This window comes from Rattus rattus, chromosome 8, assembly GCF_011064425.1.
Source record: "Rattus rattus isolate New Zealand chromosome 8, Rrattus_CSIRO_v1, whole genome shotgun sequence".
In the NCBI taxonomy this organism is placed as follows: domain Eukaryota; kingdom Metazoa; phylum Chordata; class Mammalia; order Rodentia; family Muridae; genus Rattus; species Rattus rattus.
Window position 1 is genome coordinate 47,417,245 of NC_046161.1, and position 25,992 is coordinate 47,443,236.

General features: G+C 42.5%; 1 protein-coding gene across 1 annotated transcript in view; it reads right to left on the reverse strand.

Annotated features, from left to right (window-relative positions):
• Window positions 1-3,861: 3,861 nt before the first annotated feature.
• Atm (ATM serine/threonine kinase) overlaps window positions 3,862-25,992 on the reverse strand; it is a 102,599-nt gene continuing 80,468 nt past the window's right edge. The window contains exons 50-64 of the mRNA XM_032911434.1: window positions 25,554-25,768; window positions 24,829-25,036; window positions 23,554-23,667; window positions 23,127-23,285; window positions 22,362-22,500; window positions 22,183-22,265; window positions 20,779-20,919; window positions 19,742-19,858; window positions 14,245-14,394; window positions 11,560-11,725; window positions 10,436-10,522; window positions 8,534-8,648; window positions 7,830-7,893; window positions 6,184-6,320; window positions 3,862-6,088 (exon numbers count right to left, since the gene is read on the reverse strand). Coding sequence (XP_032767325.1) covers window positions 5,905-6,088; window positions 6,184-6,320; window positions 7,830-7,893; window positions 8,534-8,648; window positions 10,436-10,522; window positions 11,560-11,725; window positions 14,245-14,394; window positions 19,742-19,858; window positions 20,779-20,919; window positions 22,183-22,265; window positions 22,362-22,500; window positions 23,127-23,285; window positions 23,554-23,667; window positions 24,829-25,036; window positions 25,554-25,768 — 2,079 coding nt within the window. The 3' untranslated portion in view covers window positions 3,862-5,904. The remainder of the gene's footprint in view (window positions 6,089-6,183; window positions 6,321-7,829; window positions 7,894-8,533; window positions 8,649-10,435; window positions 10,523-11,559; window positions 11,726-14,244; window positions 14,395-19,741; window positions 19,859-20,778; window positions 20,920-22,182; window positions 22,266-22,361; window positions 22,501-23,126; window positions 23,286-23,553; window positions 23,668-24,828; window positions 25,037-25,553; window positions 25,769-25,992) is intronic.

A 25,992-nucleotide genomic window follows, 5' to 3' on the forward strand; every position in this document is an offset into this window, starting at 1 on the left:
CGGTGGGGAATGTAGCTTTATCTCTGGGGCCATAAAGCTCTCGTCATTGTAACCCAAGCACGTCCTTCAATCCTTTCAAGTTTTTTTGTTGTTAGCTAATGGCAGGTTGGTGGGGTCTTTTTGGTAGTTCTATGTGAATTTTTGTGATTTTCTAGTTCTCCAAAAGGATGCTTCTCATATTTTTAAAAGGATTGGACTGAGTCTCCAAACTTCTTTGTCTGGTATAGGAAGCCTTTCCATCTTGGGACTTCTCCATGACTTTCTTCAGTGCTTTGTAATTTCCACAGCAGGGGTCTTTCAGAACCTCAGCTGAACTTCCTCCAAGGTATTCTATTTAACTACTGTGAATGGATTTGCCTTCGGTTTCCTTTACAGAAGGTTAGTAGCAGGATGACATTGGGCCTGCATGTAGTCATTTTTGGCTTGACCTATCTGGACCTCAGATCTCACTGCAAACTAGTGAGCCCCAAAATAAGAAGCTTAGGAACAGAGCGAAGACAGCCCTGTCCTCAGCAAGGAAGACTATTACTTAACACAGACACTCTTTAATGCAGGTAACAGTGATTTAAAGATTTCTCATCGATAGATCATCCTCTTCTAGAAAAAGAAATATCTATATATCTGAGTACTATTTACCTATAAAAAGAATAAAATCATGTCACCCATCAATGGGAAAATGGATCTGAAGGGTATCATGTTAAACAAAAGAAAAGCCAGACATAGTAAAATTAATATCGCATAATATTATGTCACGTGGAAGCAGAGACCTGAGAGGACAAAAGCAGCCATGAGTTATGAAAGAGGACATGGGGGTTGCAGGGAGGAAGATACCTCCCTGAGGAGCAGCAGACATGATCAGTATGTTTACACTTACACACGCACGCACACGCACAGACACACACACACACACACACACACACACACACACACACACACACACACGCACACACCATACCTTAAACAGCAGAATAAAAAGTTAAGGTCTGGAGCAATATTGCAGTGGGGTAGCTATAGAAAACAGCAATGTTCTGTACACTCCCAAAAGCATGACAGAAGGGCTGCGTAGACTTTTACCATAAAGAAACCATATACCTGGGGCTGGAGAAATGGCATAGTGCTCAAAAGTGCGGACTTCTCTTCTAGAAGACCAAAGTTTGATCCCAGTACTGACATGACAGCTCGCTGCTATCTAACTCTATTAATCTAACCCCACCCTCTGGCATGTAAGCGCTACACAGACATAAATGCAGGTGAAGGGGTTGGGGATTTAGCTCAGTGGTAGAGCGCTTGCCTATGCGCGCAAGGCCCTGGGTTCGGTCCCCAGCTCCGAAAAAAAAAAAAAAAAAAAAAAACAAAAAAAAAAAACAAAAAAACAAATGCAGGCGAAACACACAGACACATCAAACACCCTCGGGAAACTCGAGATGCCCTAATTTTAACATTACACCACTTACACACTTCAACATAGCCCATCAATGAGTACATTTTTAGGATTTTAGGTAAAAAAAACAAAAACCTCTCATAGAGCATACAACATCTCATTTCATGTCCTCATTAGGAAGAAAGTCAAATCATCTCTCTCTTTTTTTTAAATTACTAGGATTGATGGTGCATCCTGTCAATCTCAGGAAATTATACATTGTGGGAAGTAAAAGGTTGAGTTTAAAAACAAAACAAAACTAACAAAAAGAACGGCTCTGCGTTCTGGTTTTATACTTAGAAGTACTAGGAACAGAGTCTAAAGGACGGCCGTATACCCACGTGTATTATGATGGCGTCCTATTGCTGGGACAAAATACATGAGGTAAATAACTTGTAGGACGCCATTTGAGTTCTGTAGTGAGACAGTATCATGCCAGGCAACAATGACACAAAGAGGCACCAGGGTTCCATTTTATGAATTCAAAGAGCATAAGCCGTGCCCTCCCCTAACTTCCTTGCACTGGCCCACCTCCTAATGGCGGTTTCACCTCCAAAGTGTTGAAAGCGTATGGATGACCTCATCTTAGAAAACCTAACAGTGTGAGCAGTGGCACACAGTGTACAATAAGTACAGTAATGGGGTTTTTTTGTTTTGTTTTTTAAAGATTTATTTTATTCTATATAAGTATACTGTAGCTGTCTTCAGACACACCAGAAGAGGGCATCAGATCTCTTTACAGATGGTTGTGAGCCACCATGTGGTTGCTGGGAATTGAACTCAGGACCTCTGGAAGAGCAGTCAGTGCTCTTAACCACTGAGTCGTCTCTCCAGCCCCAGTAATAGTTTTACTCACCGAGAAACTCAGTAGTCAGGTATGAAACGACAGGCACCTGATAAAACACCTTGCGGACGTGGGAAAACGCTGGCCCTTGAGCGTCAGCCATGAGCCACGGGACTGTTCAACCATGACTGCTTCTGTACTGCACCAAGCTGAGGACGCAGCCACACGAGCAGAAGGCGACAAGGTAATAAAATAGTGTTAAATCGGAGGGGAAAAAAAACATAGCATAAGCGACTGCTTAAAACAGTGGTTCTCAACCTGTGGGCTGTGACCCTTTCAGGGGTCCCCTAAGACCCTGGAAAACAAAGATAATTTACCTGATGGCTCGTTGACAGTAGCAAAAGTACAGTTCTGAAGTAGCAACAAAAGTAATTGTATGGTTGGGGGGGGGGTCACCACCGCATGAGGAACTGTGTTAAAGGTCACAGCATTGGAAGGCTGATGAGCCTGCACACCTCTCTAGAAAGAACGAGACTCTCTGGTTACGGGATGAAATGTCAGTGGAAAGTAACAAATTTCAGATAAGGACAGTCTGAAGAGATAGCCTATCAAAACTATGACGGTGTCTAGGAAGAATAAAAGCAAGCGCCGTTCTCCTCCATTATAACTGTAAGAAATGGTAACATTTAGGGAGCTGTAGGGATGAAGGGAAGTCCTTAAGGGGCTTTAACCATCAGTGACGTGGGGATGACAGCAGGTGATTAGTGACGGAGCAGAATAGCGAGATCATGCAGCCAGGAGAGGAGCAGAGATACTGCGAAACACTCAGTCACCCTGACTAATTCGGCAGAAGGAAAGCACACCAAAAGTGTGAGAGGCTCTGTGCCCCTAGTGGTTACAAGCGAAGACACCACCATTTTGTGCCTAACAAAGATTTATTTTTTCAGTTTGAAAATATAAACAAGGCAAAAACCACCTGGTTTAGAGCTTCTGCTTTTAAACAATACAGTACTAACTATACACTGTTACTCCCCCCATACATAAAACCACACGTCCTGTGAGAGCAAAGTATGGGTTTTTATTCCCAGGAATAATTATCATTATATGATATCTTTACCAATTCTGAACCCAATTCTTTGACTACAGTGTATACAAAATTCATTTTGCCAGGAGCTGCACAGAGGAACATGAAACCCTCAAAGGGAAGGAATTTATCTTAAAACATGATAAAATGAAACACCACATTTAAGATATTAGGATCAGGGTTGGGATTTAGCTCAGTGGTAGAGCGCTTGCCTAGCAAACGCAAGGGCCCTGGGTTCGGTCCCCAGCTCCAAAAAAAAAAAAAAAAAAAAAAAAAAAAAAAAAAAAAAAAGATATTAGGATCTTCAGTTTTTTAGATTTGAGAAAAGTCAACTGGATCACTTTATAAGTGAAAGTAAAGAACACTGTTCATTGGCCTTCCTGTTACAATGTAATTAAGAAAACCACCAGACAGCACACTGGAAAGCAATGTCCTGGACCGGCTGCTGATTGACACTCAGCATCAGCCGCCCCTCCTGCCTGGACTCTGAGCTCACTGCTGTCTCCTAGGACCTAGCCCCACGCCTGGCACACACAACACTCAAGTAGTTCATACAACGGACACACGACTGTATAGTCAGCAAATACTTGTACAGTTCTTTATTTTACTAGCACTAAACAAATCTACATAAAATACATTACTAAGGTACAGCTGTAACATTAGAAATTAGAAATGGCACAGGCTCTATTTCATACTGACCTACTTTAAAAGACAGCTATAAACTTTAAGGTGCTCAAAGTTCTTCCTTTTACCATATTTAAATTTGTGATGGGTTGAACATTATGGTGACCTGAGCTTTAGGACCTAACTGGGCACCATTTCAGGGGTACAGGAGCACAGGGCCGGAAGAGGGGCGCTGCCTCCTTCACTGTGGACAGACACGCTGTCTCGCTTCTAGCAGCTTTTCTACTACTTCTTCCTGACTGGTGAGAAACATGTACAATGCCTTCTGTTGTTAGGCAGGTAACCTTTCTCCAGATAAACTGTGAGACCATCGTGAATATCACAAAGGCTGTAAGAATCCGAGGTGTTGCTGACAGACATGGCAGGCACTCAGCATAAAGAAAATACCTGACTTTTAATAACCTATAAGTCTACCACTCATTGGCTCCTGGTAACTGCCCATCTCACTCAAGACTGTCAATATTTTCTAACTTAGTCTCTTTCACCTTTCAATGAGCTGCTTCTAGGTTTATCTGAAAAATTTAATAGAAAGCTGAATAGCTTCTGTTTATGGAATATTATTCAAGGGTAAAGAATGGACCAATTATATTATCCCAACCTCTTCAGTGGATTAACTACAAAACCAAATTAGAAATTCATTTAGCTACCCATCATTAGCTAATTATCTTCCTCTGTCCATGAAGATAGCAACACTCGCTTAAAGACATTCTAAGTTCATTACATTCACTTGATTTTCTGCAGTCAAGTAGATACCAAACATCCATTTTGTAAGGCAGTACTTACAAAATACAAAAGAAAGTTGAAATGCAGGATAATTTCATAGCAGCTTACCAGTGTATGTGTGTATGTATATATCAACAATACAAATTATATATACATATATCTTAGGTTCGCAAACAGAAAGGAGCGGCAGTAAATGCATCTCCCTTCACACTGCCACCATGACATAGGTGACATTTAAGGGGCATCAATAAAATACTATGCCCACCAGCGTACAGATGACAGAGAACAGGTCTACTGTGGCCTGAAAGACTCTTCTGCTCTTAGAAATCTACACGACTCCTGAGATCTAAAGCCCTGGAGCCAAAAAATGTCAGTAAAACCTCTGAGGATGAGACAAAGCAAACCATCTGAAGACTCCCTCTTACCCCGGGCTACTCAAGATTCTCTGGAGCACAGGGATTAAAGGGTTACCACACCTGGCTTGAAATCAGAACATCGCTTTAGTGTCCCTTCCTAAAAATGCCAAGGACCAGAACTGCGTTCAGCTTTAGACATTTTCATGTTGTGAAGCATTTGTGCAAACAGCAAGTTAAGACTAGCTACAGGCTAATCTGCAAGTCTAAGATGAGCCTAATATGTCAGAAAGTTTTAAACACCAAACATCTCATCTTTTGGACTTTGGAACAGAGGATCTTTAACCTGTACCACCAACTTTCAACATGCTCTATTATTTTTTTCTCTTGAATCTGCAATTCTGGTCTGAATATGGGGCCCCATACAGGTTAGGCACACGCTCTAGCCCAACATTCATTCTAATGTGGGTTTCCCATGATATATTGACAGATAAGTACTTCATTACTTAATGCGTGTGACACACACACACACTATCTGGAAAACATGCTTTAACTAAGATTGTTACGATCTTGTCTTAAAGTACACCAAAGTTAAGCTCACTCTACCACTGTTTGCAGTTTGGTGTGCGTGTGGGTGACCCTACTGTGGTAACACAAGCATGATCTAAGAGTCAGCACAGAGATCTTGAGTAACCATCGCCTCTAACAGAAGACAGCAGGAATGAATACTAATATTTGGGTGATGATCAATCAAGTAGACAATTGGTTTAAAAGCAGTTGTTCACTTCAGTAATTCCTATCCAAATATGGTGGGTGGCAGGTCCTTTCTGAAGTCCAGCAACTCCTCTACTGAAGGTCACACCCACGCTTTCCACCCTGGGAAGAGTCGGCTGAGGTTTTTGGGGTCCATGGCCTGCTGGATAAGCAGGTTCACCTGTCCGCCCACACTGAGCACAGTGCCCTCCTCCACGCCTTTCAGCTTCTCTTGCAATCTCATCAGGACGCGCTCAGCTACTTTGTTGAAACTCTGGTCAGTATCACTAATGGTAAAAGAACACAAAGGTTACAATGGGGTACAACTGGCCTAGGAACGAGAAAATCTAAGTAACAACAGGTCCTTCCTGGAGTCCCTCACCTAAGACTTCGTTTGCACTCCTGATCGTCTGCACTGGGGGTGGACTGGAGGTCAGTCTCGTCTTCTGGCCTCTGCTGTAAGTACAAAGCTTTTAAAGGGTTCATAGTCCAATCAAAGAGTGGGTCGTACAAAAGAACCTAGGCAGGAAAGACAAACAATGTGCCTGTTAATTATGTGGTTAAAAACAACAGCAACCACATCACGAGGAACCACCAATCACAAGGAACGGTGAATGGGAAACTGTAGGAAAAAGAACAGCTCACTGTGGTTTACCAAGGGCAACACAGAACTGTGTATGTGCAGCTGGGTAAGGTTTGGGTTCTAAAGTGACACAGGCATTGTAGGTGGAGACAGAAATAATTTCTCAGATGCAGTTCCCTCACTCAGACCGCTGTGGCAAACTGTTCACTGAGTCTTCTAAAGGACACTGCTCTGCTCCTGCTATCCCAGGCTTAGTCAGTGCCAGTGAGAGAGGAATGACTCTTAACCCAGCCTGCACAGGGACAGTCATTCACAAAACACCCATGGTCCTCCTGCAGCCCTAGAAATCTGGTTTGCACTCGGTTAGCATCTCTTCGTTAGAAGCAGTGCAGAAGACACTTGTGCAGCCAGCCAGCCAGGCCTGTACTCGACTTCCTATGTGTACTTCCCTGTGCAGGAAACAGCTGAGTTCTCATCTCACATATCCTTACCAGGCTCCAAGTGACGGCTAGAGGCACACAGCTCTACTTGGGTGGATTAATATCGTAAGCACTGTAGGTATGGCTTTCTTCCCTCTCTGTCCCGGGTCAACAGGAAATGATGAGCCGGGTTTAAGCGTGTGCAACGCTCTGCAGGCCGCAGCTCCACTCAGGTGAGCTGTCTCAAAGCTGAATAGCAAATAGGCATGGCCACAGCCTCAGCAGCAGACCTTGCCCTTGAGTTATGCTTGCCACTAACAATGCTGACACCCTGATTTCCATCTCAATTAGCTCCAGATTTGTAGGGAAAATGATACATGCTGTTGATTTCTCTTCATGGAAACCAATCTCAAAGTAATCCTACACAGGATGCACGCAGACTTACCTGTATGCATATGCACATAATCATGTGTGTGGTGTGCCTGGAAACCAGAGGTTAATTAATGCCAGGTACTTTCTTCAATCACCTTTCCTCTTTGTTTTTTGAGACAGTGTCTATCACTGAATGCAAACTCACTGATTTGGCTAGACCAGCTGGCCAAGAGTCCCAGAGGCCGCCCCAGCTCTGCCTCCCCACTGCTGGGATTGGAGGCACGCACCACTAAGCTAGGTTTTGACATGGGTTCTTGGGATCCAAACTCAGGCCCTTGTGCTTGTGGGGCAAGCACTTTGCCAACTGAGCCATCTTCTCAGGCCCATGTGGGATGTCTAAGATGTCAAAGTGCTCATTAGTGTATCAAAGAATGGAGATTACTTAACAATGCTATAACATTGCAAGAAATGTGAGGGGACTAGAATCGTTTCTAACCCCAAACTTGTGATGTATGGAAACGCTCACTGTGCCCCTTTCTGCTGCTGCCTAAGATCACTCCACAGGAAACACAGCAACGGGTGACAGCAAATGAGTAACTTTCTAACAAGGCAGGCTGGTGGCAAAGGAATGCAGACATCCTGTGCACGCTTTACCTCTACAATGGTGAGCAGAGCTTCCTGGGAACTACGCATAACTTCCATTGTTTTTTCACAGCACCTGCAAGGGAAAACACTACAATCGTAGATTCTGTAGGATCCTGTCTGCCAGGATTTCAGCCCTTCTATGCCTATATGTACTCGAATGATTCTTGCTAGCAATTCCCCATATCATATGTCAAGGAGCAGAACAGCTGACTGAGACAACATTTAAGAGATGCTCCAGATATTGATACAAATATATACAAATGCTTATATTGTATGGGTGTGGATGGTTCCTAAGCTCAGCACTTCCAAAGAAGACTACGAAATACTTTGTCTTGATTACTGAGGCGAGGATTAATTTATTTTGACGAGCTGAGATTGTGGACCTTTGCTGGGAGAACTACAAGGACGGCAAAGTCTTTGGCTGGGAGTTATACCAGAACATGGTTCTTTCATACATCAACAAAACACCGAAAAGCAGAGTGAGTCAGCTAAGACTGAGTGACAGCACAGAAGGAGGCCTCTTCCAGAGGAGGTTAGGTATGACCACATATGCCATGCTGGATTAACACCACAGTGCTCAAAACAACTACAACAACAAAACCAAAAACCTATTAGTGCCCATACTAAGGGTCTTTTCCTTACTACTATAAAACACTGTGCACATTTAAAACTAGGAGCTGAATAGTTTTGATAGCAAATATTCCCTCCCTTACCTTCTGAAGACACCTTCCACACCAGTGATACCCATCCCGTCCACGATATCTCTGCTGAGTCTAAAAGGAACTGTCTCTGGAGTGGGAAGGATCTTCCCCTGTTCAAAAGCCACTCCTAAAATAAAAAGAGACGTGAGGCAAGCAAGTCTGAGAGGCCGAGATACTGTCTCTGCAAGTACGTGCTAAGTCTGTAAAGGCAGCAAACCATTTGTTACTCATGCTCTATTAGTCCTGGAAGAATGAAAAGAACATATATTTTTGCTATATAATTCCACTTTTGCTTTCCCTGAATATCTCAGCTTCATTATCTATGAGAATCACATCAAGTGCAAAAGTAACAGCTTCCTGATACAGAACAGCACATTAAAGGACGATTTTAAAACTGGGTAATGTTTAAAATGTAGAAGGCGTATGTATCAAACGTTTTAAAACATTTTAAATTAAAAACAGTTTTGAGATACAGACTCACATGCTGATTTTCAGGCAATTACAGATTCACATGTAATTCTAAGAAACAATGCACCTTACAAACTTTCTACCCATTTTTCCCGCTATAGTAGAAAACCATGGTACAGCATCACAGCCAGAATAATATGAACCCTGGTACAACCAAGACACTGACATTCCATCACCGAGAGATCTCTCATACGCTCTTTATAGCCACACCTACTTTCCTCACAGGGCTTGCCGATCTCTACACATATCTCCATTCATCTAATGACCACTATTGTGCTTAATTCTATAATTGTCATATAAAATGGATGACGTTGCAGCTGCAGTTAATGCTGGACTTCATTATTGCCTACATGGAATGTTTTCCTCCTACGGCTTAAAAGATGCCTTTTCTAGGACCATTTCCTTTGATGTGCTGGGCTTAGCAGCTAAGATAGGCCTCCCCTTGGTTTGTGAGGCTTACTTTTGGTTTTTGTTTTGACACGGGGGGAGGGGAGTCCCGTTTCATAACCCAGACTGGTCTGAAACGACCTATATAGCCTAAGCTGTCATTGAACTCACAACAATCCTCCTGCCTCAGCCTTTTAAGTGCTGGGATTATAGTCATGAGCTACAACGCTCACTCTGGTCTAGGTTTTCAGTACTAGAATCCCAAAGCTTCAGTGTGAGATCAGAGCCTGCTCCAGCGACTGTAGCTGTCTCTGGATGAGCTGGACTCGCCCTGACATCCAAACTCCCTTTTTTATATTGAACCATTACAGCTCTCCGGAAATCTCACTAACGTTTTCAAATAATGTGCAAAACTCATCGCTTTTTAATTGTTTATAATATCTGCCATATTCCTTCGCTAGATGCTTTGGACGTCTGGAAATCCTCCTCCCACTGTCCCACTGACTTCAATGGCACAGCCTACTACAAAAATGTCCTCGAATCCAATCTCCTTGTCACAACAACTCTCGTCCCAACCGTCATCATCTCATGTCCACACTATCATTTTCTCTCTCAACTTCTGGTCCAAGTTGCTCAGAAGATTAACTAAAATCCAAACCCCATGGTCTGCTGGTTAAATAGTTCTCACTTCCCGCCATCTAACAGATTAAAGCTCTCTTGCTCACCTTCTCAGTGTACTACCATGCTGTCTCGAGCTACTTAATTACTGCGAAGTTCTCTCTGGCAAGGTTATTAATTACCCCTCCTCGCTAGATCCCTGCCCTCTCAATCACCCGTCCTTCTTGCCTTGAGGACTTGACTGCCACTCAATCTTACAGCGAGATTTACTCATTGTCACAGGTGCCCACAGACACTCCTCTTGCTCACCACGAGTGCTTACGCTTAGAAAAAAAAAATATCCTGGTATATTTTCCTGCTGATGTGTCTTTAATATGCGGATAGACAAACAGTCTTTGGCGACTAAATATTAACGAAAGACACGTATCTTTTATTACTCACCCAAATCTATGTGCACGAGTTCTGCTGACTGCTCGTTTATTAGGATATTCTGGACATGCCTATCACCAAGTCCAAGGATGTAACCAACTAGAGGAAAAACCCAAAATCAACCATGTGAAATCTCTAATACATATGCAATTTTTAAGTAGCTTAGACTTTAAAGTTACTTCATGGAAATTATATACAGTGAATAGTGTATAGGGTTTAAGTAAAATCTAGCCAGATACTTTAACGCATTTTGCATTTTACAAATAGATGTGCTGCTAAAAACATTTTCCCTTTCCTCTGCCTGATGGAACTCTGCTGACCAGAAACTGATCGCTACTTTATTCCACCAGGCATAACTGCATCCCTACTTTTTAAGACAGATCATGGCAAGCCTTCAAACACCTTTAACCTGATAGGAGAAAGCATGCAGTGTTACAGAAGAACCACTGGGTAGGGAGTAAGGATCCCACTATGTCTGGCTGGCCCTACTGTTAACTGAGCCTGCTTTCCTGTTTATAAACCAAGTCGCTTTAATCCAATTAGAGGTTTTCATGGCAGAAGAGGTTCCTACAAATACTGAGGACCTCGCCCAAACATGCATGCCCTGCCACTCTAGGTACAGCACAGCAGTGGCAAAGGAAACTGCTTTAGTTGCAAATTAACATGAGATGGTCTCCACATGTCTGTCAGTTCTCATGTTCTAGGATTTTGTTAACAGCTTTAACTTTATTCCAGTCTCATAAGGAACGAAAAAGCCAAAACATATGTTGTATATCAAAGATTTAAACACAAATCACGATTTTTGTTCTGAGATTCTATTAAGCAGAATAAATCAGTGGTTTTGTACAGAAGAATAAGAAGTCAAACAGCAATATCAAAGGCTTTATTTCCTAAAAAAAAAAAAAAAATCTCAAAAAAATGAGATAAAATAAATCACATTCACTACATTAAAAACTAAACCAAAACTGGTTTTCTTCCTCTACCTCAGAGTAGAATTCTCTCTATAAAGACGGTGCAGGCTAACACTCTGCTGAACAAACGTGATGCCCTGTGAGGACAGTCTGAGTGACAACCATTACTACCACCTTGTGAGACAGAAGCAGCTATGTGATCAATAGTAAGATCTACAGGATTACCGATAGACGACGTGGCCACACTACGCGTATACGCCAACCGTTTCTCAAACCAAACAGCTGGATCCAAGAATTTTTCCATGCAGAAGTAACGGAAAACTGGCTCAAAGTTCTGGCAAATAGTCATGAAGGTCTCATACTTCTCTTCAAAAGACTTCTTCTGCACTTCCTTTAAACAGAACATTTTTTCAGTATTATGCTCATGCCATTCAGCTATGCTTTTAGAAGAAACAGCTAATAGGTTATAGGGGCAATAAAAAGTGAAAAAGACACCCTACCCACAAGAAGTTAGCAATCTGGTCAGGAAAACCTTTAATTTAAGTGATAACTGCATCAGGATCCTCTCAGAGCACTTTTTAACTAAATTCTAATTTGAAGGTTCTTGTAATGTAGATGAATGACACGGGAGATTCCAGAAGCGCTCCCACTAATCTCCCAGTAATCTCAGGTGGAGTCAGAGGGCGCAGGCATCAGACTTCTGTCCTCTAGAACCTCTCCATGGAACACTTCCTGAAGCCAAGCTTAGCAGCGTCAGTGGGCTCAGTGTCCATCCATCTGAGGATGGTGTCCTGACCTGGACCAGACACTGGCTAACAGAGTGACGATTACCACTCTATTCCCGATACAACATTTTCATTTCAATCTTCCAAATCCAAACGTAGCAGCAGCAGCCCACTATCCAGAAGACTGGGAAGAGCACACCTTTCTGTACACTGTGCTTGCTGTTTACTTAACAGAATTTCATCCAGGTATAGATCATGTACCGAGTATACTCCCCCAGCCTGTTTCCTCTCTTTTCTCATTTGTTATCCTCCTCTTTGAATCCTTTGTGTCCCTAAAAAAATTATAGTTCTGCTCTCTTTCATTTTATATATATATGTACTTTCTTCTTAAAAACTAGGAACCACAAATTTGAAAAATTATACATTTGTCTGAGCTGGTTTAATTAACTTAGTATTATCTCCAGCTGCACCTTTTTCCTGCAAACAACGTAACTTTATTCTTCTTTAAGCCTTAAAATTTTCCCATTTTCTTTACTGAATCCTACGGCTTGACACCTAGACTGCTTCTAGAGCTTAGATACTACAACAACCCGGGAATCCTTCAGGTACACGAGCAGTAGAGCTGGGCCATACCATAGATGTGTCTGTAGGTTTTTGAGAAACCTCCACGTTAACTTCCACAGTGGCTGGACTGGTTTACATCACCAGCAGCAGCAGTATTTAAGGGTATCTGTGCCAGCATTTGTGTTTTATTACTTACAATGTTTTTTGTGTTCTATTATGCTTCACGTGTATGAATGTTTTGCCCACATGCCTGTATGTGCAGCACGTGGGTACCTGTTGGATCCCCTGGAATGGGGTTGAGGATGACTGTGAGCTGCCACGCATGCACTGAGAACTGAAGCCAGGTCCTCTGCAAGAGCATCAGGTACTCTAAACCCCGAAGCCACCTCTCCAGTTTGATTACATTTTTATTTACTCGTGTGTGTGTGTGTGTGTGTGTGTGTGTGATGCTGGTGCTTGGAATGCATGCACCACAGTGCACATGTGTCAGTCAGAGCAGAGCCTGTGGGTCCTGTGATGGGAACTTGGGTGGTCAGGCTTAGCAGCGGAACCTTTTTACCTGCTGAGCCATCATCTCTCCAGGCTCCCTGTCGGTCTGCCTGGGGTAGGAGAGCATCTCAATGTCTGGTGACGTAGAACACTCACTCACACGCTGGCTCAGATTTCACCCTCCTAACTGTTCAGTTCATTAGGCTACTTACTGATTTGCCATTCATTTTCTTATTTCTTTTTTTAAGTTTCGTTTATTCTAGCTATTATGCTTCCGTCAGGTACAGAGCTGGCAAAGACTTTCCTGATTCTGGAGGCTGCCTTTTCATTGATGACCTTGCTCCTTTGCTGTAAAGAAGCCTTTAATTCCATATGATCGTTTGTCGACTGCTGACCCCACTTCTCAGTGGCTCAAGTCCTATTCAAAAGGACCTTATGTTTTCCTCACATCTTCCTCTCAGAGTACATTATCAATTCTAATCAATCCAATTCTATCAGTCTTGCCTCTTTAATGTACCTCTTATTTACCCACAATTCTTCATTAATTAGCCTTAATTCAAATAATAGCCCTAATCTGTTTTCTCAAAACCACAACATACATTACTGTCAGAATTATCCTCCTAAAATGTAAACCTGAAGCCAGCCACGGCGGTACATGCTTTTAATCCTAGCACTCAAGAGGCAGAGGCAGGTGGATCCCTGTGAGTTCCAAACCAGCCTGGTCTACATCCTGAGCTCCAGGACAGCCAGGACTAGAGAGACCCTGCCTCGATGCTCCCCTCCCTGTAAGAAGTAAATCTGACATCCTGAGTTTTCACAAGGGTCTTTTTCACCTATAGAATAAACACTTGCAAACATTTTACAGCAAACCTATGCTTTTTGGGTCGATTACAAACTCCAGCCCCATCTATCTACCCCTTCTTAACACCCAAGTTTATGTGGTCTGTACTACACATGCCTCCTGCCTTCACACTGTTTAAATCCCTTCCCGTTTCACTCACACAGACATTCATCTCGGTAAGTTTACATCTTGTTTCCACCTAGCACGTTCAACAGTTATCTCATGAGGTTATGTAGCGTGTATCCTAACACTGGGTGGCTTTGTGAACTACTAAAGAACCCTCCGACTCACCATCATTTTCTTTTGGCACTGATAGGCGCTGAGATCATTTGGCCTGTATCTTTTATGAGCACCTTCTTCGTTGTTAACAAGATATTCACCGATAGGGATGGTTCCTGTGCACCACTCAAGAACACCGCTTCGCTGGGAGAGGGGGACCACCTGAGATGAAATCGCAGACCCCGATTAGAGAGAGACATTAGAGGTGCCGAGGTTCACATACCATCAGCCAGTCAGAGGGTTTTCTCAGGATCTACCAACATTTCCACCTTCAGCAGACAAAGCCCTGTGGAGGGCTTAAGCTCAAGAAAAGATCTTTCTAGCTTCTGAGACTTCAGAGTAACCACCCACCTCTCACTACCCACAATTCTCTGAGGCCCCTCCTGTTAACGATACTCACAGCACCTGCAATCGGTCCACACGGATTTGCGCCTTTAGCAGAGGATGAACTCTGCTTTCATCCTTTGATTTCTGAAACAGCATCTCATTACGTAGCCTAGGATCCTTGAACCTGTGACGCTCCTGCCTTAGCCTCTGCTATGTTAGTTACGCTTTTGCTACCCAGGAAACTTAGGGAATTTCATCCAGAAAATAATTACTTGTAACTGTGGTCTCAATTTCAACATGCTGTCATTATTCAACGACATGTATTCTTGTCCACAGTCTGATTAATTGAAGAAAAAAATATCTCTAAACGTAAGTGAGGCACTGAGTTGTTTTTGAAAACATGGTATATTATAAATATATAAATGCAAAAATAATAAGCAAATACTTTTTTATATACTAAACAGCTTTGCCAAATATAAGACTTTATCAGGTTGGGATTTAGCTCAGTGGTAGAGCGCTTGCCTCAGCAAGCAAGGCCCTGGTTCGGTCCTCAGCTCCAGACCAAAAAAAAAAAAAAAAAAAAAAGACTTTATCAAATCTGCAAAGAGGTGAAGCTTCTTTTGTGCCTCTTGCTGTGTTCACGCCCCCTCCTACCAACACAGTGCTTGCTAATTATAATGCTCATGTAATTTTGTTGTGCTATTTTCAAAGGTATCTATGTAAAAATAGCTGCAAATTTTATTTTCTAATGAATGAATGATTATTGGGGATGTGAGTGCCAGCCATACATATGATGGTCAAAGAACAAGTTTAGCTACAAATTTTAAGTAATGCTTGTTTATCTCAGTTAATCTATAGCATTATCTTCCCCAAGACCTGTTCGTTTTGATGTAGTCATGTTGTACAAGACTTCCTTCTTGCCTCCTGCAGACTGACACTCTGCCAGCCATGGTGTTTGTAGAGACCCTCAGTTTCCCTCAGATACTGCTGCAGTCACAGTCTCCTGGTAATATATCAGCCAGGAATGAAATGGCAGGGTGGCAGGATGTCAAGGGTGGCAGGGCGGCAGGATGGCAGGGCAGCAGGGTGGCACCATCTCTAACTTGGTTGAGCAAACGCTGCTAAGGTAGTAACAAGCCAAAGTGACTGCTGCAATTTAGACTTAGCAGAAAGCTGTCACTGGATTTTCCAACATGTCTGTCTGACTTCTACTTTTTGCCACTTTCAGGCTAACTGTAGCACACTGTGGTTTTAGTCTGTTTTTCAGATGTCTAATGGAATAACATGACCGTTTACTGGTCACTCAAACTTTCCATATGAATTCTGTTCTTTTCTATTTTTGACAATCTTTAAATTCAGTGTAAGAATTATTGATATAGTCTACATGTAAATGATCTTGTGTTATAGTATTATAATTCGCTTTCACTATGGATCTATGTATTTATGGCATCTTTATTATTATTATTATTATTATTTTTTACTATTATTTAGATATGTAAAACTATTTTATGTTTTGTGTCCCAAAGAATCCTTTAGTTAAAACTCAGGTTCTCATGCTTGTCAGGCAAGCATTTTACCCATGGAGATATCTCCCAAGCCCCACCTATGAAATTTACATAAAATAAATGAAAATAAGGTGTCTAAGCTTTATTCTGACTGAGAGCAGCACCTTTGGCTGAGGCAGGAAGAAGAGGTTATTTTGAAAGCTGAGCTGGGTAAGAGTTTATGTACACTGCTGAATTTGAGATGCCTTAGTCCTCTATGCAACTAACCTTACAGGAAGTAGTCCTTCTAAATGGCTATGTGTTAGCTGATGTCATCATTTGAATATGCTTGGCCCAGGGAGTGGCACTACTTGGAGGTGTGGCCTTGTTGGAGCGGTGTGTCACTGTGAGCGTGGGCTTAAGATCTTCACCCTAGCTTCCTGGAAGCCAGTCTTCTTCTAGCAGCCTTCAGATGAAGATGTAGAACTCTCAGCTCTGCCTGCACCGTGCCTGTCTGGATGCTGCCATGTTCCCACCTTGATGATAATGGACCTGTGAGCCAGCCTCAATGAAATGTTGTCTGTGTAAGACTTGCTTTGGTCATGGTGTCTGTTCACAGCAGTACAACCCTAGCTAAGACAGCTGACCTGTCTATTTTCAGAGTCCAAATCAAAGACAAGCAAGGAGTCACTAAAAGCAGATTAGATTTCCAAAGACAAAGTTATCAGGGCTTAGCCACAATGGACAAGTTTTCCAGTGACAGGAATGGCTTCTGAAAGCCCCTGCTGCTGTGATACTCAGTGGCATTAAGGAATCAACCCCAAATACAAAGCTAATTCTTCAGTTGTCATGTGTACAGTCTGAAAGCCTGAGCCTTAGAACATAAAAGCGTCCTTTTATTGGAGTGGTAGCATGTCTGTACTCAGACAGGAGACAGCTAACACGCACTTCACCCTTGTTCTACAGCTAAGTCAGAGCAGACAGGGGTCAGACTGGAGGCCCCGGGACCAGGGCAGCATCAGCATTGCTTGGTAAGACGCGGTCTCAGGCTCCACTCTAGATCAATTGCTGGAATCCTGAGCACGAGCTCAGCAATCTGTTTCAAGGATCCCTCAAAGCCTGGGGCAGTCAGTGGTTATCTGTGATCCTAGTACTGGGGAAGTAGAAGATCAGGAGTTCAAAGTCACCCTCAGCTACATACTGAGTCTGAGGTCAGTCTGAGCTACAGGAAACCTGACCTTAAACACGCGCACAACGACAAAGATGGGGTAGGTGGGGTGGACAGAAAGGAAGCAGGGCGAGAACGAAGAAAGGGAAGAAGGACCAGAAATCCTGGAAGTGGAGATGGCTGCAGAAGCTTGAGTGCTAATAATCCGAGCTGTATTTAGAAGATAAAGACTCTGGGCTGGAGAATAGTCAGCACTTGCTGCTCCTACGGAGGACCTGGCTTCAGTTCCCAGTGTCTGTAAGGCAGTTCACAGCCATGTATGTGAGGAAAACACTCATACACAGAAAATAAAATAGATCTTAAACATCAACAACAACACGGCTGTTACAGACTTTTAACTTTGGTTTTAGCATTGAGAATGTCTTAAAAACATCTACTGGGCTGTTAGCACACACACTGGGTTTTAGAAATGTACTGGAAACATTTTATGGCTTATTCAGTTTTACTGTCTTTCTCCAGTCCCATCCCACCTCAGTGCAGGATACTGGACTCTGGGCCTTATGCCTGCTAGGCAAGCATTCAGTATTCACTTACATTTTTATTGAAATTGTACTGTCATACATTATTTTTAAATAAGCTGATATTTTTTAATGCCATCCCATTTAAGACATTTGTTAGTTTGCCTTTATATGTTATATTTTCCTAACTTTTTAATCCATTCCTGTACTTGTCACCACCACTCCTAGGCAGTTTATTCATGTCACATACTTGTCGGAATGGCTGGCACCTACATATATTGTATCAAATGGTGTTGCAGATGTGTCCCTGAATTTTCAATTGTTAATCGCTGTGCCAGCAGTGACAAGTGCTGGCAGGGTATTTGTTTGGTATTGTCACTTCTGTGGCCCATCACCTGCTTTCTATCAGTAAATGTTTGTCACCCCCTCACCTGCCCCAAAAGAGGCTTCTCCGAGATTACCACGGTAAAAAGCAAGCTGCCATGGGGGCGGTCATGGAAGGTCACATGGCCTTTGATCTGGCCAAAGGCAACACTATTACCATAAGGACTAGGTGCAGTCGGTGGCGCTCGGCTCAGAATGGGTAAGCTGTGGGACCTCTCCCACTATGCTAATAGCTTTTTCTTAGGAGAAAGGAATGTGAATTTTGTTTAAAATAAAGAGCTGGTGGCTGGAGATGGGGCAGAAGAAGGCAGAATGTCTTGGCAGAAAGACAGGCAGGAGACAGAACCATGGACAAAAATGAAGCAGGAATGTAAAGAGAGAGGGAGTTGGGGTGGCGGGGAGGAGAGAGAGAGAGAGAGAGAGAGAGAGAGAGAGAGAGAGAGAGAGAGAGAGAGAGAGAGAGAGAGAGCGCGTGAGCACTAGTGTGAGCCCTTGCCCGCCTTGTGGCAGGGACACACTGGCAGTCAGGTTAAGTCAGAAGCTAGCTGAGAGACTAGCCAGCCCCAGCAAAAAGGTCAACAACCTTAAACTTTACAGATCTCTCTGTGTCTTTATTATTAAACCTTAAGTGGGACACAAACACCCTGTAATACACACTCCCCTTCCCCCCTTTTGACACAGGGCCATGTAAATTTTCTTTGTACCAGTCCAATTTTAGTATCTGTGTGCTGCAGGGAGCACAGTGTCACATACTCTAACTGTTGTGAAGGGAACGTTTTTCCACTCTTTTTAAACAAGTATTAATGCTTAGGTTTACTCCTGGTGCATGTTTGAGTTTCTAGAGAAAAGACTTGCAGCGTCTACCCTTCTGAAAGTAAAAGAAAACAGCTCCTGAGACTGCCCTGACAAGAGCTGGTTCTCGACTAGAAGTGAATTAAATGCTTTTCAGTTTGTTCCTGTCTTCCTGGGGAAAGACAGGTGCAGCAGCCAGAAGTCCTGATACAGCAGTGACAGAGGATGGGGATGGGGAAGAGGATGTGAGAACAAAGCCAGAAAGGGACAAACCCAGGGAACCTTCACCTCTTAGGACCAAAGATCGGCTAATGGGATCAGCAGATAGAGTAACAGGCCTTGAGGATTTCTCAAGTGAACTGTGGAGAAAACGGAAATGGCTTCCGTTCGGTTGGCTGTCCTCTAGTGAAATCTACCAAGCTGTAGCTGCAGTGTCCTCTCGCCTAGCAATCCGACTTTTGGGAATCTTTCCAATCGGTCGACCCGATTATGAACGAGGCATGCGTGTTCACTGCATCTGTTCCAGGCAGAGCATCACTGTGATTAGTAACGCAAGCCCAGAAAGAAACAACCAAAATGAACCATGCACACACAAACGGCAGCATAGTCCCTACAGTAATTACTTACCACAACCAAGGGAGGCTACTTCTGTTGACTGTAGAAAATGTCTAATGGCAGCTGACATTAAATGACACTAAGTTGAAAATTAAAGTTGCACTGTCCACCCAGAGAGGGACAATCTACAGACTCTAAAGCAAAGCCAGCATCGGTCTACGTCTGTACAGCTTGTGAGCAAAGAATGGCTTCGCAGATTTTAAAATAGGAACACAAGTTACCTTGTATGTGCAGATGGTCAGTTTCCTCTTTCTAGTCTCAGTGTTCCTCTGCAGTAGCATATTGCACATCTGGAAAACCTGCTGCATGACAGCATCCTGCCTCAGGTCATCTCGGCCCTTCAGAGCAACCAGACACAGACAGCCAAGTTCACTTTGTTATAAGCACAGAGAGTCATTTAGAGGAGGCAGAACAAGGCAATCTGAGTTTCTATGCACGTCTTCAGAATCTCTTAAATAATTAATACCTACTGTCACTTTTCGTTTAGAAAAAAAAAAATCTATGAAACTGGGAAGCAGACTGATATAAAAGGCCAAGTCTCTCTTAGCTGCTTCTCTAATAACTGAACTCTCTCACCTGAAGGCACAATACAGAACACACGAATAAAGTAATATTTCATTTCTCTTTTCTGTCTTCAGCAAGACCCCAAAAGCACCCAGGCGAGCAGTGCAAGCAAGGAGTGTGCTAGTTCCCAGGAGCAGGTGGTACAGTGTCAGGCTCGGGACATTGTGTAAAGGCCTTAAATCTGTTCTAATCACCACCAACCCCTCCCCCCCCTTTAACAAGTAAGCTCATGGTGTGCGTATACCTTGATAACATATTTTATCTTGAATCAACTGTGTAAGAACCTGCTAAGCCCAGTAGTGCCGACCTACAGTCTCAGCTTCTCCAGCACCTGAGGCAAGAGGGTCTTAAATTCGAGCCCCTCCCAGCGAGCTCGGCACGACCCCATTTCAAGTAAAACCTTAAGGAGAACTGGGCTGTAACTCAGAGGCAGCCAACTGGTGAGCTTGAGCAAGGCCCTGGCTCTAACCCGTAAAATCAGGAAACGAGACAAAAATTAGTCTTTCAGAGAAAGACACACAATTTAAAAAAGCAGTTCGGTTCTACCAAACTGTATTTCTACTTCATAAATGTTTCCTACCTGTCCTAATTCAGGATAAAAGCTAGATGCGGACAGCAATGAGGCAAGGAGAAGCCATCCCGACACTGATGGCGTCAACCCTCTAGGGAATATATGAGAAACAGGAAGTCTCACCTTCACAAGCTGCCTCCTCTCCTTGCCGTCAGAACCCACACAGTCTATTATTTTTGGTAAATTTAAGCCTCCGGCTAAGCGAAATTCTGTTTTAAATGACTTTATAGTCACCAGCTTTTCATACTCTCCTGTGGGGTCAACCTAATAAATGGTGACAAATGATTATTATAGGACAGACAAACAATTAACACAGAAGAAAAACAAATTATAAGTAGCAAACAGAACCATAAATGACAACATTTATGGTTGTTTAATAAAGTTAGAATAAATATCACAGATATGATGATTTTCATTACTTTTGCTTATTAGTGTGTATGAGTGTGCATTTGGGTGACCACACACATGTGCATCACCATGCTGGTACCAAAGCTGAGCTCTGGTTTAAAGGGTTGGCAGCAAGTGTCTTTACTTGGTGAGCCATCTTGTCTAACGTAGTTTACTTTCTTAAACATCTTTTAATAAAACTTCAGCGTTTCGTCAATTAGATAGTGTTGCTGAAAAAAAACTACTGAGAAACTAGGACTCAGTTGTCGTTTGCATATGTTAAATAATCTAGGAGATTATTTAATTCACAAGAACATCGTGCAGATTTTTAAAAGTAAAGAGGAAATATTCAGTTAACCAACACGGCTTCTAGGTGTTAGCCTGCATGGTCAGACCCGGTGACAAAAGCACTGGTCTTGTACGCACTGGAAGGAGAGCGGTGTCATGGACTTAACACCGCAGCTTCTAAGATTAGAATGCGACATACATCCCGCCCACATGGCACTTCTGGGAATGGAAGATCACTGTGAATAGCTGTCTCGTGTGTGCACAGCAACTTAAAAGTACTGTAGCACCTATGCTTTACTGAAGTATACAGTTACTCACAGCCAATACATCCCGTTGCATATTGAATTATTAAAAACCAAAATGACGATAACAAAAATGATGGAGTGGTGTTGTACACCTGCAAACCAGGGGCAGAATGTTTCATCGTCATGGGCATGAAACACAGCCACACAATAAAGTCAGACACAATGGATGGGCCACAGGTCTAAGTCCCAGGTACTCAGGACATTGAGACCAGATTGTCAAGTTCTAGTCTTGTTTCAATTACAGAGCAGGTTCCCAGTCAACTCAGTGAGACCCTGCCGGAAAAACTAAGTCTAAAAAGGCTCCACCAGTACCTAATAGGTTCAGTCACTAGAGTTAAAATAACAATAAAATAAAACAGAAGGAATTCTTGGGAGAAGTTTGTGACTATTTTAAGGCTTAGGCAAAAAAAAAAAAGAAAAAAAAGAAGAAGAAACATGAAACTACAGTCATTAGCCATTTGGACTGAAAAAAAAATCTACAAATAATTTAATCCACTAATGTGTAATTTAGTCTGATTAAAAATCAAGAGTTTTAATAGTAAACTACCTTAATTTCCATAGTGGGAACAACAACGTCTTCTAAATTCTTGAGTTTAGTGATTGGCTGGTTGGCTGGGATGCTGATGCCTTCTGCATTAAGAATAAAGGGGTTTTAGTGGCAGCTGTAAATGGAGACCAGCGCTGCAGACCAAGCTGGAGCAGCGGCAACGACGCGTTCACACATACTTCTCTGGTTCCTCCACTGAGAGGCATCCAGGTTCGCCAGGATGATGTAGGCATCGCAGAGCGCCTCCATGTCCTTCACCATCGTACGCCTCGCACTTCTGATCGTATGGATTATTCTGCTTGCAGCCTCTGCTCGATCCTACCATCAACCACAAAGAATAAGAACTACCCAACCAGTAAGCTATACAACGAGAATGTATGCACCAATCTGGACAACGCAAGGACTATAGTTCTTCAGATACAAACAGAACACCCACCCAGTGGGTGAGATACACACATAAGGACATTCAAGGTTAATGACCTGGGCACTTTTCAAATATCTGTTTTTCTGGGCCCAGAGAGATGGCTCAGTGGTTAAGAGCACTCGCTGCTTTTTCAGAGGACCAAGGTTTGGTTCTCAGAACCTGCATGGCAACCCCAGGTCCAGGGAATCCAAAAACTTCTCCTGGCTTCTGTAGGTGCCAGATATACATACGGTGCAGGCCAATCATTCGTGCACATTAAAAATAAACGAATATATTTTTTTTTTAAAATTCTGGGGTTTGTTGTGCCCCACTGCTTCATGAAAATAAAATCAAACTGGCATTTATGCTCTGGGACATGTTTAGGAATTGTTAACCAATTCTGGGTGGCAGCTCCATAATACAGGATACAGAGCAGTACCAGCAACGTGCATCCTTAACGTCTCTGAGAATTAAGACAGGAATGTTCTGGGAAAGAATGACCGTCACGACACAAAAGCGTTCTTGTATTTAACCCAAATACCTCATCAAGCTGAGAGCTTTCTTTGGGTGCATTCTTGGTTATTCTGACCCTTCTTGCTGTCTCTGGTTTGCTCAAAAACTCATCTTTGTTTGCATTTGCTAAGGCCAGAATGATGAACAAGGTGTGATGGGGGTGATCCATTGAAATCCTAGAGATGAGCTATCAGAAGATTAATAACTGTTAGTTTCATGCGAATAGAAAAAACTTTAAATATACATTTTTCGTATTACTTAACATCAAATTCAAGTTAATGTCATTATTGTACAGTAAGTAGCGTGTGTATCTGTGAGAGAAAGCTACAGCTGAATGTCAGACATGAGAGACAAACTTATCTGAGATGAAAGAGAAAATTTAATACTTTGATTTCTCATTTTTACTAATATAAAAGACAGGTAATTATTACATTTTTGACTTCAAGTCTACTTACATTATTGAGGACTTCATGAAATCCTAGGCCTCCTGTCATTTTGGTCCCCATTCTAGCAGCCAATTGGTACATGAGAGGCAAAAACTTATAGGAGGAAATCTTCATTCCATCTCTCTGCCATTAAAAAAATGCAAAATATAGAAACGTGTGTGTAATATAATCTTACATCTAAGCCAAAATAATGGTTTCTAAAATAATGGTCCTCCACTAAGTACACCCTAGTGGCTGTCAAAACTTTACCAATTAGACAATTTCCCCTATCTCTTGCTCTACCTGAAAGTCTTTCTAGTGCAAAACCTAGGTGATAATAAAATTCACCTAGTGATTCAGTGATAATAAAAATACGTAGCCCTCAATCAAACTGTACCCAGAGCTGGTATGGTAACCACCAATCCATTCCAGTGACTCCGAGGAGGACAGATATGAATCCAAGTCCACTGTGGTCTCAACTCCCAAGAAGTCAGGGGCAACAAAGTCAAGTTCCTTTCCCCATATGCCAGAGGCAATTAAGTTTCACACACACACACACACACACACACATACACACACACACACACACACACACACACACACACACACACAGTGGAACAGATTAGTTTTGTTGATTTTGAGTCTTACCAGTCTTTCCATTCTGTAGAAACATTTTATGTATCTACAAACAGAAACTTCAAACTAACTGACAATATATATTTATTTTGTGACCACATCTTAAGATTTCTTTTCACAGGCTGGAGAGATGGCTCAGTGGTTAAGAGCACTGACTGCTCTTCCAGAGGACCTGAGTTCAAATCCCAGCAACCACATGGAGGGTCACAACCATCTGTAATGAGATCTGATGCCCTCTTCTGGTGTGTCTGAAGACAGCTACGGTGTACTCATATACAATAAATAAATCTTAAAAAAAAAAAAAAAAGATTTTTTTTTCACTAAAAATTTACAAGTACTCCTGTATATGCTGTGATTTTTTTTATTTGTAAAAGTGCTCTATTGGAAAAAAGAGCCCTCAAAAACACAAACAAAAGAAAGGAAAATTCTTGCTTAGTGTCACATTGTTTTTGTTTCCTCTTCTCCAGTCTAGCATTCCCTTCTATGGACTCCTCTATGTCATCTGCAAAGGTAAAACGCTAAGAGAAGTTCCGTTGCCTCCGCACAAACCCGTGTCGCTTAGAGTTTACAAAGTGCTTATTTGTGGAGCACCAGACCCATTACAAGGGGTACACAGACACTGAGAGGCCGTGGTCTCCGTTTAAAGTGTATGGGTTAGGTAAGACTTGCCTTCATCATGCCATTGACTTCAGAGACTCCAGAATTTTCCAGCCAGAGGGAGCAGAGTCGGAACACCCACAGATCATGTTCTTCTCCGCTTAGTAAGCAGCTGATGTAGTTCTCAACTGCTTTACACAGGAAGCGTTTACGGTCCTCTTTCAGTGCACGGAGAGCACATTCATCTAGCTCCAGTTCTCTCTGAACCTTTACTGTGTATCTTGCATTTGATAAATTCAAACATAAAAGTCACAAAACTTTACGTAACTATAAAATCGTACATGATATACAACATAAGTGAAAACCAAGGCGTTTACTCCAAAAAACCCTAAATATAATATAAAGGAACGAAATGGCTCGTTACACCAGCGATTACTAGGTCTTCTACACACCCACGGACAGAGTGGACTCCAAGTTAGTTCTCTGCTTACTCTACACACACAAGAACCTAGTGCAGACTTAAAAGTAGCGTGACGATATCAAAGCAGGCAAGTCTTCTATACTTAGTGTGTATCCAGCAAAACAAACTAACATCCATGTTCTCTGCCAAGAGCTAACCCAAGACATTAATTATTCAGAGGAAAGCACGCCAGTGTATTAACCGACTGCAGTTGTGATGAACCAGGAGAGGATTGAGGAAGCCGGTAAAAATGCTAATTTAGGTGTTCAAAACTGTAATTCAGATGACAAGCTCAAAGCAGTCTTCCTGTAAACCGCCCTTTAGCGTATAAAGTTACCTGTTCGTCTGAATTTTATGCTCCCTTATAAGACCCACTTCTTCCTTGGCTCTTTTTAAGAGAGCTTGCTTGTTTTCGAATTCGGATGACTTCATGTAGTTCTCGATCCTCTGGTACTGCGTATCAGAGAACCGCGCTAATGAGAGGAAGGCCTTCATCTGTCCATTTCTGAGCTCTCGGCTGTCGCCATCATAACTGCCAGCAACCTTCACTGCCTTCAACAACACACAATCCATTAAGACCATGTTTATAGAAGATTTCCACTCCTAACTGTCTCTTTAGATTTCAGAAACTTTAATTTTAAGACCATGTTTATAAGCATAAATAGAGCTAGACTTGCAGCCCAAGGCAACCCACTCACATCTAGATGAACGAGAAACTTGATGGTACGGAACCCTTATCAGGTAGCAGTTGCACTGAACTGCGCGAGAATGAAGCT